Source organism: Orbicella faveolata, unplaced genomic scaffold (genome assembly GCF_042242905.1).
Source record: "Orbicella faveolata isolate gen_17 unplaced genomic scaffold, um_ofav_v1 contig_35, whole genome shotgun sequence".
NCBI lineage: Eukaryota > Metazoa > Cnidaria > Anthozoa > Scleractinia > Merulinidae > Orbicella > Orbicella faveolata.
Window position 1 is genome coordinate 1,317,501 of NW_028301564.1, and position 13,824 is coordinate 1,331,324.

Below are 13,824 nucleotides of genomic sequence, written 5' to 3' on the forward strand. Positions count from 1 at the left end.
CTTAATACTTAGCAAAAAAATGAAATGATGCTTAAGTTGTTTTTATTTCATTGCAGAGAAACCTGGTCAAATAATTGGTTACACACACAATGTATCTCCCAGAAAAGAAGACAGCTTCTTCGACTTTCAAGTACAGTCAAAAGAAAAATACTTAAGAGGAGTTTGTTTTGCCCCTGCCAAGAGAGACCTTTTCCAGTCAGTACAAGATGGTGGCAGCCCTGTGAAAATAAAAAGATTTCGCATAGACCAAAAGAGCAACACAGATGACTTGCTCATGAGTGCTAATGTCGAAGTCCAACAGCTTACAGCATCACCATTTCCAAAAGTTGATATCCCCAGCAACTTCGACCTAGGAATGCTGAAAACCATTGCTGCAGGTCAACTGATAACAGTCAAAGCAAAGGTTACTTCTCTACTAGAACCTAAAATACTCCAGACAAGTAGAGGAACTTTAAAAATGCTAGAAGGGCAAATTGTAGACACAAAAGGTTACTCTAAGATAGTATTTTGGGAGAAATTTTGTGAGCAAGTAGAAGAAGGCATGACATACATTTTTGAGAATGTACGAGTAAAGAAAGATGCCCTTACTAAGCAACTATACATAAATACTGCCAAAAGTGGCACTGCCATTAAGCAAACAGAGCCACATACTGATATTTTAGCTTTAGCACCGAGATTAACTGATGATTCTATCACTGCAACTGTGGAAGGATCTGTAGCAGGTGTAATTTCAACGTCCACATACGTGGCCTGTATAAAATGCAATAAGAAGATCGAACATGATGACAACTCAGACATTATTACTTGTAGTAATTGTAATATGCAACAGATGAAAGACTTTTGTCCCAGTCAGTATTATGCTCAAGTATTTTTCCTAACCACACCAAAGAAGGAAAAGTTGTCTCTTACACTTTTTAACAAAGTCATCTCGCAATTGTTTAACACAGAGGGTCTGACTGATCCTTCTAAGCATGACTTCGTTAAACTGTTACTGGCCTTAAACAACATTGTAGTTACCTACAATAAGCGTACCAAAGCAGTAACCCAAATTGTCCGACCAAATATATAGTCAATTTCCATCTTGACAAGCTATAGTTGACCTATACATGATAAGGCCCTTTGTTCATTACATGTTGCGTTAGGCAGTGTCACTCATCCTTCTAAAGATCAACACCAAGCTGTTACTAGCCTTGAAAAAAACATTGTATTTACCTACAATAAGAAAGTAACTTAAACTGTCAGACCAAATATATAGTCCTGATTAGTTCACCTATAGACGATAAGGCCCGTTGTTCATTGCATATTGACCTATACAAAACAGTACAGTTCACCTATACAAAACAACACTGTTCATTACATGTTGCGTTGAAATAAACGAATATGTTCCTTTTTACTCTTACAAGCATTTATAGGTTCAAAGTACATGTAACCATGTTGTTTAAGAAATAAAATAAGTTATATTTTTGTTGCAGTTCCCATTGTCATATTGACATACAAACACGCTACTAACGGCAGCACTCACTTCTCATTGAGAACTCCTAGTATATAAAATATAAAGAGACTGACTGGTGAAATGCCAAAATTTACTTGCCAATACAATTTTTCAAAAGCTCTTACAAAAATAATTCTTAAAAAGTCTCCATGGCCCCCTAAATAGTCATTAATACATACATGTATCTTGTAAGCCAGGGTTCTTCCTCACAGGTTTTCCTTTTTTTCTTCAAATAAGGAGGCCAGGGATTATACATACATGTAAGGCATTACCAATTTTACTTCATCCTATGATTAAAATACAATACGCATAAAAGGTTAGTTAAGTTTATGTGTAAATCCACACTGGGAAACCTCAAATCAAGCTTGCAGTGCTAAGGAAAATATAATAAATCAATCAGTAAATTTTACACAGTAGTTTGATTTAATGCTTTAATTCACCATCATTCCCATTGCTGTCCCTCTTGAAATCAAGGTTACATCTACTTCCAATGTATAACTTCTGCTTGATAAAAAAACATTTACAACCAGAGGCAATTCCATACATCTTAAGCAAACATTACAAGTGAACTTTACCCTGGAAAACTTAAGTGTTATGTAAAAGCTATGTAAGTTGTATTTCAAATATATGCAGATGCTATTTAAAGGCTATTTCATTTCAGTGTCATCAACTAACTTCAACATTCATTTGAATACATAGCTTTTACATAGACTATGGAAAGGTTGCATTTGACTAACAAATACATAGAATTTGTTATTAAAATACATAGAGTAAACATATAGACAAAATAGAGTTTCAATAAGGCAGCTATATGGCAGCTAACATAGTTTTCTAATACCCAAAACATACATTTTACATAGCTTACTGGCATAGCATTTAAATATGTTGTACATAGTGTCTGATTCTACAAGGGTACTCGTACGTACAAGACAACCCGGGAAGACAACAATGGCTTACGTTTTACCTGTTCTTGTTGACTCGTACCTCCGTATGTATCGATGTTTTCACCAGCTGTATGCCACCAAAAGTTGCTTGAAATCGTGCACAGAGAAGAAGTGAAGATAAAATGAATTGTGTCCGCCAAAGTAGAGTTTTTAAACAGTGAAAAAGGACCAAGAGATCGGTGCAAGCTTCAACATTTCACACCTTTCAAAAAGGACGCCAAAAAAATGGCGCGACAATCGAGAGAACTTGGTATCTAATGTGGAAAACCGCTGATCCGTGCTTGTTGAAGGTCGGACACTCAGAATGCTGATGTTGGTCGTTTCTCTCATTTCGTTACAAGTCGTTTCGAAACACATTTAAGGTCAATTTCGCTTCAAAAGTAACCTCGAGCAAAAAATCTGATTAAAGTGTTTTCCGTAATACATTTTGTGATTTCTTGTTCAAGCGTAATGCAATGTTGATATGATGGCAGGGAGTCGACTGAGGAAGCTATTGGGCCGTTATTTAGGAGTTTCGTTGCCCCGCGGGCTCCGGAGTTAAACTCATCCCACAGAGAAAAGATATCTGTCTGAAGGTCTCGGGACTTTCTCCACTGAATACACCAAAACTTCTCCGCAACGAACTTGATTCCTCTTACTAACCAAACTTTGCGCAGCTTTACGTGTCTGTAGTCAGTTTAACTTTGTGGAACTTTACGTATCCCGTAGTGTCCAATTTGTGGTTTCGTGCTGTGTTAACCATTTCAGACGAGACGGGTCACACAAAGAGAAATCGCTTTGTAGTGATTATCCCAAAAACGTCGGTCAAAACCGAATGAGTGGGATTCGAAGTTACAACAAAGCGTGTAAATTTCTTGACTCAAGCAAAACACATGCGCTGCGCCGATAACATGAACTAAAAAAGTACAATTGTTCTGGTCAACGAAACGAATACACGGTCGTGCTCCTGCGTATGCCCATATTCGATAAGAATTTTCCAGGTCCACGTCACGGTTGTACACGCCATGAATACTCTAGATTTCTATAGCTTTGGCGTTAAGATCACGTATTCCAGGATAAACGTATACACGCGCAGATCGCATATACTTTGAATTCATAGTCTAAATTTTGCTTCCAGGAGAATGCTATGCACCCGAACTGTTACCTTCTTTTATAAAGATCTTTTTACAAAGGGTTCGCCATCATACTCTGGGATTATGACAGATGTGTGGTATACTTTAACGAAAATCCTCGAACGATTATGAACAGAACGTATTCCACCATATTTGACACGAATATTTCAATTGTACGTCACGTGTTGTGTGGTGCGGCTTGAATACTCTAGGATTCTATTGCGTCACAATCACATATTCGAGTCCAGAATACTCTAGAATATTTTGGCTTTCACGCAGTGCGCTCAGTAGAATCCTCGATCTTAGTTGTGCTAAATGAACCAGTCAAGTGTGTCTTTTTAACAGGCCATCTGTTTATGGGGACTTCATAAACCATAGTGATTTTGAGTCAATCAGATTCTAGAATAAATTTCAAAGAGAGGCCAATGTCAGCACAACGACGCTCAGCCAAGAACACCAATTCTTCTTGAAAATCTTACAGTGTAAAACCAATTTTTTTTCTATGCACTCGCATAAGATACTAAAAAATGTAGCTACTGTATGCCCAGAGAGCATTAGTTCTTGTTCAAGAAGTGCAGTGTAACTCACTATTTTTTTGTGGTGGCTTTCTTTTGAGTTTTCCGGATCCTCTGTACAATAAAAACTGATTTTCATTTTATGAATGACGCGTTTGACCTTTGTTTGCCATCAAATATTGATTTTGATTTTTTTTTTTTAACCTTTTTAATATTCTTTGATGGATAATTTAGTCGTTGTTGTTTGAGCCGTTTTAGGCTTTCTTTACTTGGCAAAACTACCATGCCCCATTAAATTTCTTGTTTGAAAGTATATTTCTCAGATGCAATTTATTGACTATTGTGAAGAAATGTTTTAGACATCGAGAAGATACGATAGGACTGATATGGTCAAGAATTAACGATTTTAATTAAGCTTGCCAGCAATTTCGTTTATTTTTAGAGACATCGTTTGAAAGAATCTAATTGATTCTTGATTACTGAGTTTGGCACAGTTTGCCAACAGTAGTGTAGGACGCTCTTAGGGGCCCTAACCAACCAGAAGCCAGCAAAAAATCACGTGACAGGCTCTCGACCAATCAGATTGCAGCATTTGCTGACGAATTAAAAAGTGGGCGTGGTTTGAAAAAATTGATGGCGTCACAGGTGATGTCCAAATAAGGGTCATCAGCGATAGTGGTGTGTGGTGATTAAAAGATTAGTGGTGGCGTTGTTGTCATGTAGTGGCAAATGAGTTTTATGATGGTGTGAGCAATTTTTAATGGTTGAAAAGGGGCCAATGAGCATCGCGCTGAAAAAATGGTGTGCTTGTGCGCCAAGGCGCTTCGAGCGCACAAAGGTCAATGTGTTTGAGAAGTGCCGTAGTCGTCAGTTGCTGGCGCGCGCAGTCAAAGTTCAGGGGTAGTCGAGCTCGCGCGCGTCAAGGTCAAAGTTCAGGGGTAGTCGAGCTCGCGCGCGTCAAGGTCAAAGTTCAGGGGTAGTCGTCAACTGCGCGCGCGCGTCAAGGATTTTTTGAGGAGTGCGTAGCGCGTAAAAGGTCTCAATTGACACGATTTAAATGTGAATTATATTTTAATTATAAACCAACAAATGTTTTTACATTTGAGAAACGACGGATCTAATGGGAATAAATTTTTGTTTGTTATAAAAGTAACAAAATGGTTTTATACATTTGAGAAACGTCGGATCTAATGTGAATAAATTTTATTATAAAGTAACAAAATGTGAAATAATGGTTTTACATTTGAGAAACGTGGGACCATTGTCCGTTGATCAGGTGGGCTTCGGCGATTCCTCGGGGTGGTTCGTCGATCCATTGAAAAAACTTGCAGGTGCGCTTGGGACACTTGAGATAGAGTCGGCCTGGGTTATTGACCGAGTGTGAGGTGGCCAATACCAGGGACTTGTTGCACAGACAACGGAAACGGGCTGGGTCTATTTTCTTGTAGCAGGGGTGGGTCTGTTCGGCAACGCGTTGCAAGTAGGCGCTCACTTCACTGGCTCCGCAGGTCACATAACACTTGGTGAAGAATCTGGAAGAGGGGCACCGGTAATACTCCCAGGTACTACCGTCGGGGGTTTGCACACTCCCGAATTGCATGGGCGCCCAACAACGCGGGTAGGTGTGATCTTGTTTTTTTCAGTTGGTCCAAGAACTGATCGGGGTTAAACTCCTCCAACACTTGCACTTCGGTGAATTCCCCTTTGTCGTCCACTTCTGGTGGCACTTCTACGAGGTTGTCTTTCCTGAACTTGTCGAGTCCTACTAATGACATCAGTCCTCCTTGAATGGCGGGTGGATGTGAGTCTATGAGCAAAAAAAAGAGTTAGTATCCCAGTCGAGTGTTTTCTCGTAGCAGTCTTTCCAGAACGTGCGTGGTTTTTCGCGCATTTTTGGGAGTCGGTCTTTGTCTTCGCCAGAAATGGTTACGTTTCATTTCACTTTTGACTTGTTGTCGTTTCTTTGAGAAGGCACTCCATGGTTCAGAGAAGCCTTTGAGAGGTACTGTGGTCCAACGCACGGATACGGGCGTGATCTCTTTGAGGAGTACGCGTTTTTTGAAACGTACTCGAGAGCGTGTTTTGAAGAGCCAACGGTCTAACGTATATTGTAGTTTACCTTCTTCTCTCTTGCGGATATCCAGTTTCAGTTTCTTGCGAGCGCCTTTTTTTTTCTTGTCGGGATACTTGGCGGGGGAATAAGCTCCGTAGTCGATGTGACTGTCCGGTCCGAATTTACCGGACGGATCATTCGGGTCGATGTGAGGTACCTCTTTGGGTTCACCGAGGGAAGTCATGACACCTACGAGTGTCTATATGAAATAATGTGTGTGATTTGAAATTGCGTGGATCGATTATATTGCGTCTTTCGAGGACCAATAGTAGTAATAGTCGCTCATATGACCGGTAACCAATCAGGAGCCGAGAAAGACAATAGGCTATTGTTTGGAGAACAATGGATGCTATTGTTTTCCAAATCCAAGATGGCCGCCACAAATTTCAGCCAATCAGGAGCCGAATTAAGAATTCAAGATGGCGGCGCCCACGTCACGAAAGTCGGCCATGTTGGAAAACAGCCCACCAGCCTCGACGGAGGACTGGGATCGGTCTCACGGATTTCCATGGCGACACAAATCACGCCAGGGTCACGCAAAAATTGTCATGCAACTTCAAACTCGATACTTACAGTGTCCTGTGGTCCTAAACGACAGAGGTCCGGTATTTAAAAACCAAACATCACACATTGTCAAATGTCACGAACTTTAATATCAACACTTTTTGACGAACATTAAAAGATATGACGTCATTACCATGTTGATCGAGTAAAAAGACCGGTTTCTATCGTCATCACACAATTTTTCAAATGAACTTTAATGTCCAAAACGTTTGCGCTAAAATTACAGAAAGCTGTTCATTGTGTCTCAGATAAGATAGCACCATCAAAAGAAATGGAACAGAAATAATTTTATCCAGCGTGAATGCAATCTTTGACGAGTAACGAATAATAAGCGAAGACAAAAATTTATAGGCTAAAAGGTGAGAAGAAAACACTACAATTGAAATGCGTCAAGTGAAAATGAATTGCTAATGGCAGATTGCAATAAAATCTAAACTCCTTGATCTCGACTGTTCCCTTGAGAAAAGCATCATTCAAAGGAATCTTGAACAAACAAAAGGCATTTTGGGCGACCATTGAAGCGGAATTAACATAATTAGTCAGAGATGAAACATGGAATAAATTAAAACCGAAAAGCACATGTTTAGAGGTTGAAATCATGATAGACTGTATCTTAACCCTTGAGAATAAAATCAAAGGAATTTCAAACAAACGTTTCGCGCTTGAAGTAAAGATTTAACTTCATTTACAAACACTGCAAATCGCTCCTAATTCAACAATTATAGTTGTCTAAGCGGGTTTCCAATAGCGCCAAAATAAATCACTTACATCAAACATAGTCCTTTCCTCCAAAGCGTCACACAACTAGCAATCGCTCAACTCCATAGCCACGAAGACAGGAAAGAATGTTACGCTTAGAAAAGAAGACGTGTGCTGAACGTTGTCACAAGTAAAATGAATTCTATCAAGACCGATTGACTTATAAACTCGTAAAACAAAACAAAAACAAAACAAAAACAAAACAAAGAGTCTGAGTCTTTGCAACGTTTATGGAATAATGATAATAAAAATAATAACATGAACTCCGAAAAAGAATTGATTACAATTTTTAACTCATTAAGTCTTGACCGTCGGTATTCCACAAAGTGTTGGGAACTAAACTCGTTTCCAGTTTCACAGACTCTTGGTCCCTGGCCCCAAAACGCACGATATTCTGCCCTAGTTTTCTTTGCTTTTGGTCATGAAGTCTTTGCCTGATCCGTTCCTTATTCTTGGCATAATAACTTCTCCAATACTCGTTGATCCGTTCCCTGTTGTTTTTACAGTATTGTCTTCGGTAATTTCTGATGTGCTCCTTGTCCTGTTGACAATAGGCTCTCTGGCTGCTGGCGAGTCGTTCCTTGTTTTTTTCATACCATCTTTTACAACGGGTTTTGAGACTCCCGACGTTCTCTGCACGATATCTCTTTTGTTGGGCCAGGATTCGCTGTTTGTTCTTGGCATAATATTTTTTGTGGTAGGCCTTTTTACAGACAACCCTCTGGTCTTTCCCTGACAGTTGATTGGAGCAATTCATCTTGCATGTGTAGCGTCTTACAAATAATGACTAAAACCCTGGAATCACACACTCTTATAAGAGTCACATGGCTAAACCAGGTCTTAACCTCTTCTTCTACTTCCTCTTCGTCATCATCGTCGGGGAGTAACTTCTTCCGCATTAGTCTGTTTAGCAGGAATTTTCGTTTTGCCACTGCCGACTCGGCCGCTTCGTCAAAATCCATGTCGTCTTCCTCAATAAAGCGTCGAAGAGTCTTCATGACTTTACGGTGTATTGCGTCGTGTTTGATACGGTGAGTCCATTTTAGACGCTTTAAGTAAGTCCTTCGTAGCCTTCTTCTACTTACAGGTAATAGGACGTTGAAAGCAGCATTTTCGGCATAGTTTTGGGATTTTCCCTTATCCAGGAACTGCTGGACTTCTTTCAGGTAGGTTTCTTTGACGTCTTCCCTGACGTTTTGACGTAGCGGACTCCAAGGATCTGGTTCATCGTCGTCCGCTTCTTCTTCCTCTTCGGAGCTGCTACTATCCTCATCTTCTTCCTGTTCCTCTTCAGGCTCCTCTTCATCCACCTCTTCTTCCTCTTCAACGTTCTCATCATTGTTATCTTCCACGGGGCCAAAAATATCTGTTGAACGATCATCCATGATTCTCGTCGACCCTCACCCAAGACAACGTACTTCAAATGAGCCGAGTCGATTAAAATGATGTTTAATATACCATTTTGGGCAATGATCAGACATCCTCTCTCTTTCTTCGATGCCAGCGCGGGTATCCTTCGTGCGTCGTGAGGTGACTAAACACGCGTTTCCTGTCATCACTGGCGGGATGTAAATCCAGGACCGTGTACCCAAACGGTCGTTCGGTCACTTTTTGATACGCGTCCATCATGTCTTGCCAGCAAGTGGGAAAAGCTTGAAGCAGTAAATTCTTCATCCCTAATTGATCTCTTGGATTTTTGAAGGCTACGATGTAGTGCGCGTTCCTGGAAATACTCTTGGCGTATTTCCCTGGAAACATGTCTTGGCACAAGTACAACACGGTGATATTTTGATGATGAGAGTGTTTGGTGAATAAGTCTAGCAACGCTTTGTCCTCACCTCCCTCTGCCATCAGATCGTCCAGTACGAGTAATCCACCCTTCGGAAACCATGACTTGAGATGGTCTGACTCTGGAATCCCTTCGTGAAATTGCACACCAGCGTCTTCCATGTCTCTAAATCCGTCTTGCCACGCCCCGTAGCAATAATGAATCGTAGTTGGAGGGTTTACAAACAATTCTTCCAAGTAATCCAAGAGTAACGATTCGGTAAAACAAGTCTTGCCACAACCGGAAGGGCCCACGATCAAAATACTGGAGGGTGTCTTGAACCGAAACGCTTCTCCCATTTCTATTCTACTAGGGATCCCATGGTGCTTTTCGGTAGGAAATGTGATATTTGGGACATCTCGTGTCTTTTCTGATCCACTGCGTTGACAACTATGTTTTTCGTGACGAATTCTTCTGTCTGCACGAGAGAATAGTCTATGACAATATCGACAATAAAGGGACATGACTCCTTGCTAGTTTGACTCAAAATAAATTGAGGCAGTTAATGCCTTAGTTTTATACATGATTAATGATCGAGTTGACGAGTGTGGTGGAGGTGGTGGGGTGGTGGTGGTGGTGGCAGTGGTGGTGGTGGTGATGGTGAATGTGGTGGTGGTGCAGGTAATGGATGTGGTGGTGGTGAATGTGGTGGTGGTGGTGGTGGTGGTGGTGGTGAAGGTGGATGTGGTGGTGGTGGATGCGGTGGTGGTGGTGTAGGTAATGGATGTGGCTGTAGTGGTGAATGTGGTGGATGTGGCGGTAGTGGTGGTGGCGGTGGTGGCGGCGGTGGTGGTAAATGTGGTGGTTGTATAGGTGGTGGTGGTGGTGGCGGTGGTAAATGTGGTGGTGGTGTAGGTGGTGGTAGTGGTGGATGCGGTGGTGGTGGTGTAGGTGGTGGATGTGGTGGTGGTGAATGTGGTGGATGTGGCGGTGGTGGTGGTAAATGTGGTGGATGTGGCGGTGGTGGTGGTGGTGGTAAATTTGGTGGTGGTGTAAGTGGTGGTGGTGGTGTAGGTGGTGGATGTGGCTGTGGTGGTGAATGTGGTGGATGCGGCGTGGTGGTGCATTTGGTGGTGATATAGGAGGTGGTGGTGGTGAATGTGGTGGTTGTGATGGTGCATGTGGTGGTGCTGGTGAATGTGGTAATGGTGAATGTGGTGGTGGTGGCGGTGGTAGCGGTGGTGGTGTAGGTGGTGGTGGATGTGTTGGTGGATGTGTTGGTGGATGCGGTGGTGGTAAATGTGGTGGTGATGGTGGTGGCGGTGGTGGTGGATGTGGTGGTCGTAAATGTGGTGGTGGTGGTGGTAAATGTGGTGGTAGTGGATGAGGTGGTGGTGGTGTCGTAAAAGATGGTATGAAAAAAACAAGGAACGACTCGCCAGCAGCCAGAGAGCCTATTGTCAACAGGACAAGGAGCACATCAGAAATTACCGAAGACAATACTGTAAAAACAACAGGGAACGGATCAACGAGTATTGGAGAAGTTATTATGCCAAGAATAAGGAACGGATCAGGCAAAGACTTCATGACCAAAAGCAAAGAAAACTAGGGCAGAATATCGTGCGTTTTGGGGCCAGGGACCAAGAGTCTGTGAAACTGGAAACGAGTTTAGTTCCCAACACTTTGTGGAATACCGACGGTCAAGACTTAATGAGTTAAAAATTGTAATCAATTCTTTTTCGGAGTTCATGTTATTATTTTTATTATCATTATTCCATAAACGTTGCAAAGACTCAGACTCTTTGTTTTGTTTTTGTTTTGTTTTTGTTTTGTTTTACGAGTTTATAAGTCAATCGGTCTTGATAGAATTCATTTTACTTGTGACAACGTTCAGCACACGTCTTCTTTTCTAAGCGTAACATTCTTTCCTGTCTTCGTGGCTATGGAGTTGAGCGATTGCTAGTTGTGTGACGCTTTGGAGGAAAGGACTATGTTTGATGTAAGTGATTTATTTTGGCGCTATTGGAAACCCGCTTAGACAACTATAATTGTTGAATTAGGAGCGATTTGCAGTGTTTGTAAATGAAGTTAAATCTTTACTTCAAGCGCGAAACGTTTGTTTGAAATTCCTTTGATTTTATTCTCAAGGGTTAAGATACAGTCTATCATGATTTCAACCTCTAAACATGTGCTTTTCGGTTTTAATTTATTCCATGTTTCATCTCTGACTAATTATGTTAATTCCGCTTCAATGGTCGCCCAAAATGCCTTTTGTTTGTTCAAGATTCCTTTGAATGATGCTTTTCTCAAGGGAACAGTCGAGATCAAGGAGTTTAGATTTTATTGCAATCTGCCATTAGCAATTCATTTTCACTTGACGCATTTCAATTGTAGTGTTTTCTTCTCACCTTTTAGCCTATAAATTTTTGTCTTCGCTTATTATTCGTTACTCGTCAAAGATTGCATTCACGCTGGATAAAATTATTTCTGTTCCATTTCTTTTGATGGTGCTATCTTATCTGAGACACAATGAACAGCTTTCTGTAATTTTAGCGCAAACGTTTTGGACATTAAAGTTCATTTGAAAAATTGTGTGATGACGATAGAAACCGGTCTTTTTACTCGATCAACATGGTAATGACGTCATATCTTTTAATGTTCGTCAAAAAGTGTTGATATTAAAGTTCGTGACATTTGACAATGTGTGATGTTTGGTTTTTAAATACCGGACCTCTGTCGTTTAGGACCACAGGACACTGTAAGTATCGAGTTTGAAGTTGCATGACAATTTTTGCGTGACCCTGGCGTGATTTGTGTCGCCATGGAAATCCGTGAGACCGATCCCAGTCCTCCGTCGAGGCTGGTGGGCTGTTTTCCAACATGGCCGACTTTCGTGACGTGGGCGCCGCCATCTTGAATTCTTAATTCGGCTCCTGATTGGCTGAAATTTGTGGCGGCCATCTTGGATTTGGAAAACAATAGCATCCATTGTTCTCCAAACAATAGCCTATTGTCTTTCTCGGCTCCTGATTGGTTACCGGTCATATGAGCGACTATTACTACTATTGGTCCTCGAAAGACGCAATATAATCGATCCACGCAATTTCAAATCACACACATTATTTCATATAGACACTCGTAGGTGTCATGACTTCCCTCGGTGAACCCAAAGAGGTACCTCACATCGACCCGAATGATCCGTCCGGTAAATTCGGACCGGACAGTCACATCGACTACGGAGCTTATTCCCCCGCCAAGTATCCCGACAAGAAAAAAAAAGGCGCTCGCAAGAAACTGAAACTGGATATCCGCAAGAGAGAAGAAGGTAAACTACAATATACGTTAGACCGTTGGCTCTTCAAAACACGCTCTCGAGTACGTTTCAAAAAACGCGTACTCCTCAAAGAGATCACGCCCGTATCCGTGCGTTGGACCACAGTACCTCTCAAAGGCTTCTCTGAACCATGGGGTGCCTTCTCAAAGAAACGACAACAAGTCAAAAGTGAAATGAAACGTAACCATTTCTGGCGAAGACAAAGACCGACTCCCAAAAATGCGCGAAAAACCACGCACGTTCTGGAAAGACTGCTACGAGAAAACACTCGACTGGGATACTAACTCTTTTTTTTGCTCATAGACTCACATCCACCCGCCATTCAAGGAGGACTGATGTCATTAGTAGGACTCGACAAGTTCAGGAAAGACAACCTCGTAGAAGTGCCACCAGAAGTGGACGACAAAGGGGAATTCACCGAAGTGCAAGTGTTGGAGGAGTTTAACCCCGATCAGTTCTTGGACCAACTGAAAAAAACAAGATCACACCTACCCGCGTTGTTGGGCGCCCATGCAATTCGGGAGTGTGCAAACCCCCGACGGTAGTACCTGGGAGTATTACCGGTGCCCCTCTTCCAGATTCTTCACCAAGTGTTATGTGACCTGCGGAGCCAGTGAAGTGAGCGCCTACTTGCAACGCGTTGCCGAACAGACCCACCCCTGCTACAAGAAAATAGACCCAGCCCGTTTCCGTTGTCTGTGCAACAAGTTCTTGGTATTGGCCACCTCACACTCGGTCAATAACCCAGGCCGACTCTATCTCAACTGTCCCAAGCGCACCTGCAAGTTTTTTCAATGGATCGACGAACCACCCCGAGAAATAGCCGAAGCCCACCTGATCAACGGACAATGGTCCCACGTTTCTCAAATGTAAAACCATTATTTCACATTTTGTTACTTTATAATAAAATTTATTCACATTAGATCCGACGTTTCTCAAATGTATAAAACCATTTTGTTACTTTTATAACAAACAAAAATTTATTCACATTAGATCCGTCGTTTCTCAAATGTAAAAATATTTGTTAGTTTATGATTAAAATATAATTCAATCGAGTCAATTGAGACCTTTTACGCGCTACGCACTCCTCAAAAACTCCGTGACGCGCGCGCGCAGCTGACGACTACCCCTGAACTTTGACCTTGACGCGCGCGAGCTCGGCTACCCCTGAACTTTGACCTTGACGCGTGCGAGCTCGACTACCCCTGAACTTTGACCTTGAC

The 13,824-nt window shown here is 41.8% G+C and overlaps 3 protein-coding genes across 4 annotated transcripts in view; 1 reads left to right on the forward strand and 2 right to left on the reverse strand.

Moving 5' to 3' along the window:
• LOC149102517 (uncharacterized) overlaps positions 1-1,471 on the forward strand; it is an 8,132-nt gene extending 6,661 nt beyond the window's left edge. For both annotated transcript variants that reach the window (XM_089273170.1, XM_089273171.1), the window contains one exon: positions 57-1,471. In XM_089273170.1, coding sequence (XP_089129296.1) covers positions 57-1,069 — 1,013 coding nt within the window. In that variant the 3' untranslated portion in view covers positions 1,070-1,471. The remainder of the gene's footprint in view (positions 1-56) is intronic.
• A 6,735-nt stretch (positions 1,472-8,206) lies between these two features.
• On the reverse strand, positions 8,207-8,912 carry LOC149102519 (uncharacterized). The gene has a single exon (XM_089273337.1). It carries the CDS (start codon positions 8,882-8,884, stop codon positions 8,207-8,209), a length of 678 nt encoding a protein of 225 aa, XP_089129463.1. The 5' UTR covers positions 8,885-8,912.
• Positions 8,913-8,946: 34 nt separating this feature from the next.
• Positions 8,947-9,804, reverse strand: LOC149102520 (uncharacterized). Its single transcript, XM_089273172.1, has one exon. It carries the CDS (start codon positions 9,789-9,791, stop codon positions 8,973-8,975), a length of 819 nt encoding a protein of 272 aa, XP_089129298.1. The 5' UTR covers positions 9,792-9,804; the 3' UTR covers positions 8,947-8,972.
• Between the last annotated feature and the right edge of the window lie 4,020 nt (positions 9,805-13,824).

What these genes read in the sequence shown, in the direction of transcription:
- LOC149102519 (XM_089273337.1), bottom strand. Translation starts at nt 8,884, where the DNA reads ATGGATGATCGTTCAACAGATATTTTTGGCCCCGTGGAAGATAACAAT.
- LOC149102520 (XM_089273172.1), bottom strand. Translation starts at nt 9,791, where the DNA reads ATGTCCCTTTATTGTCGATATTGTCATAGACTATTCTCTCGTGCAGAC.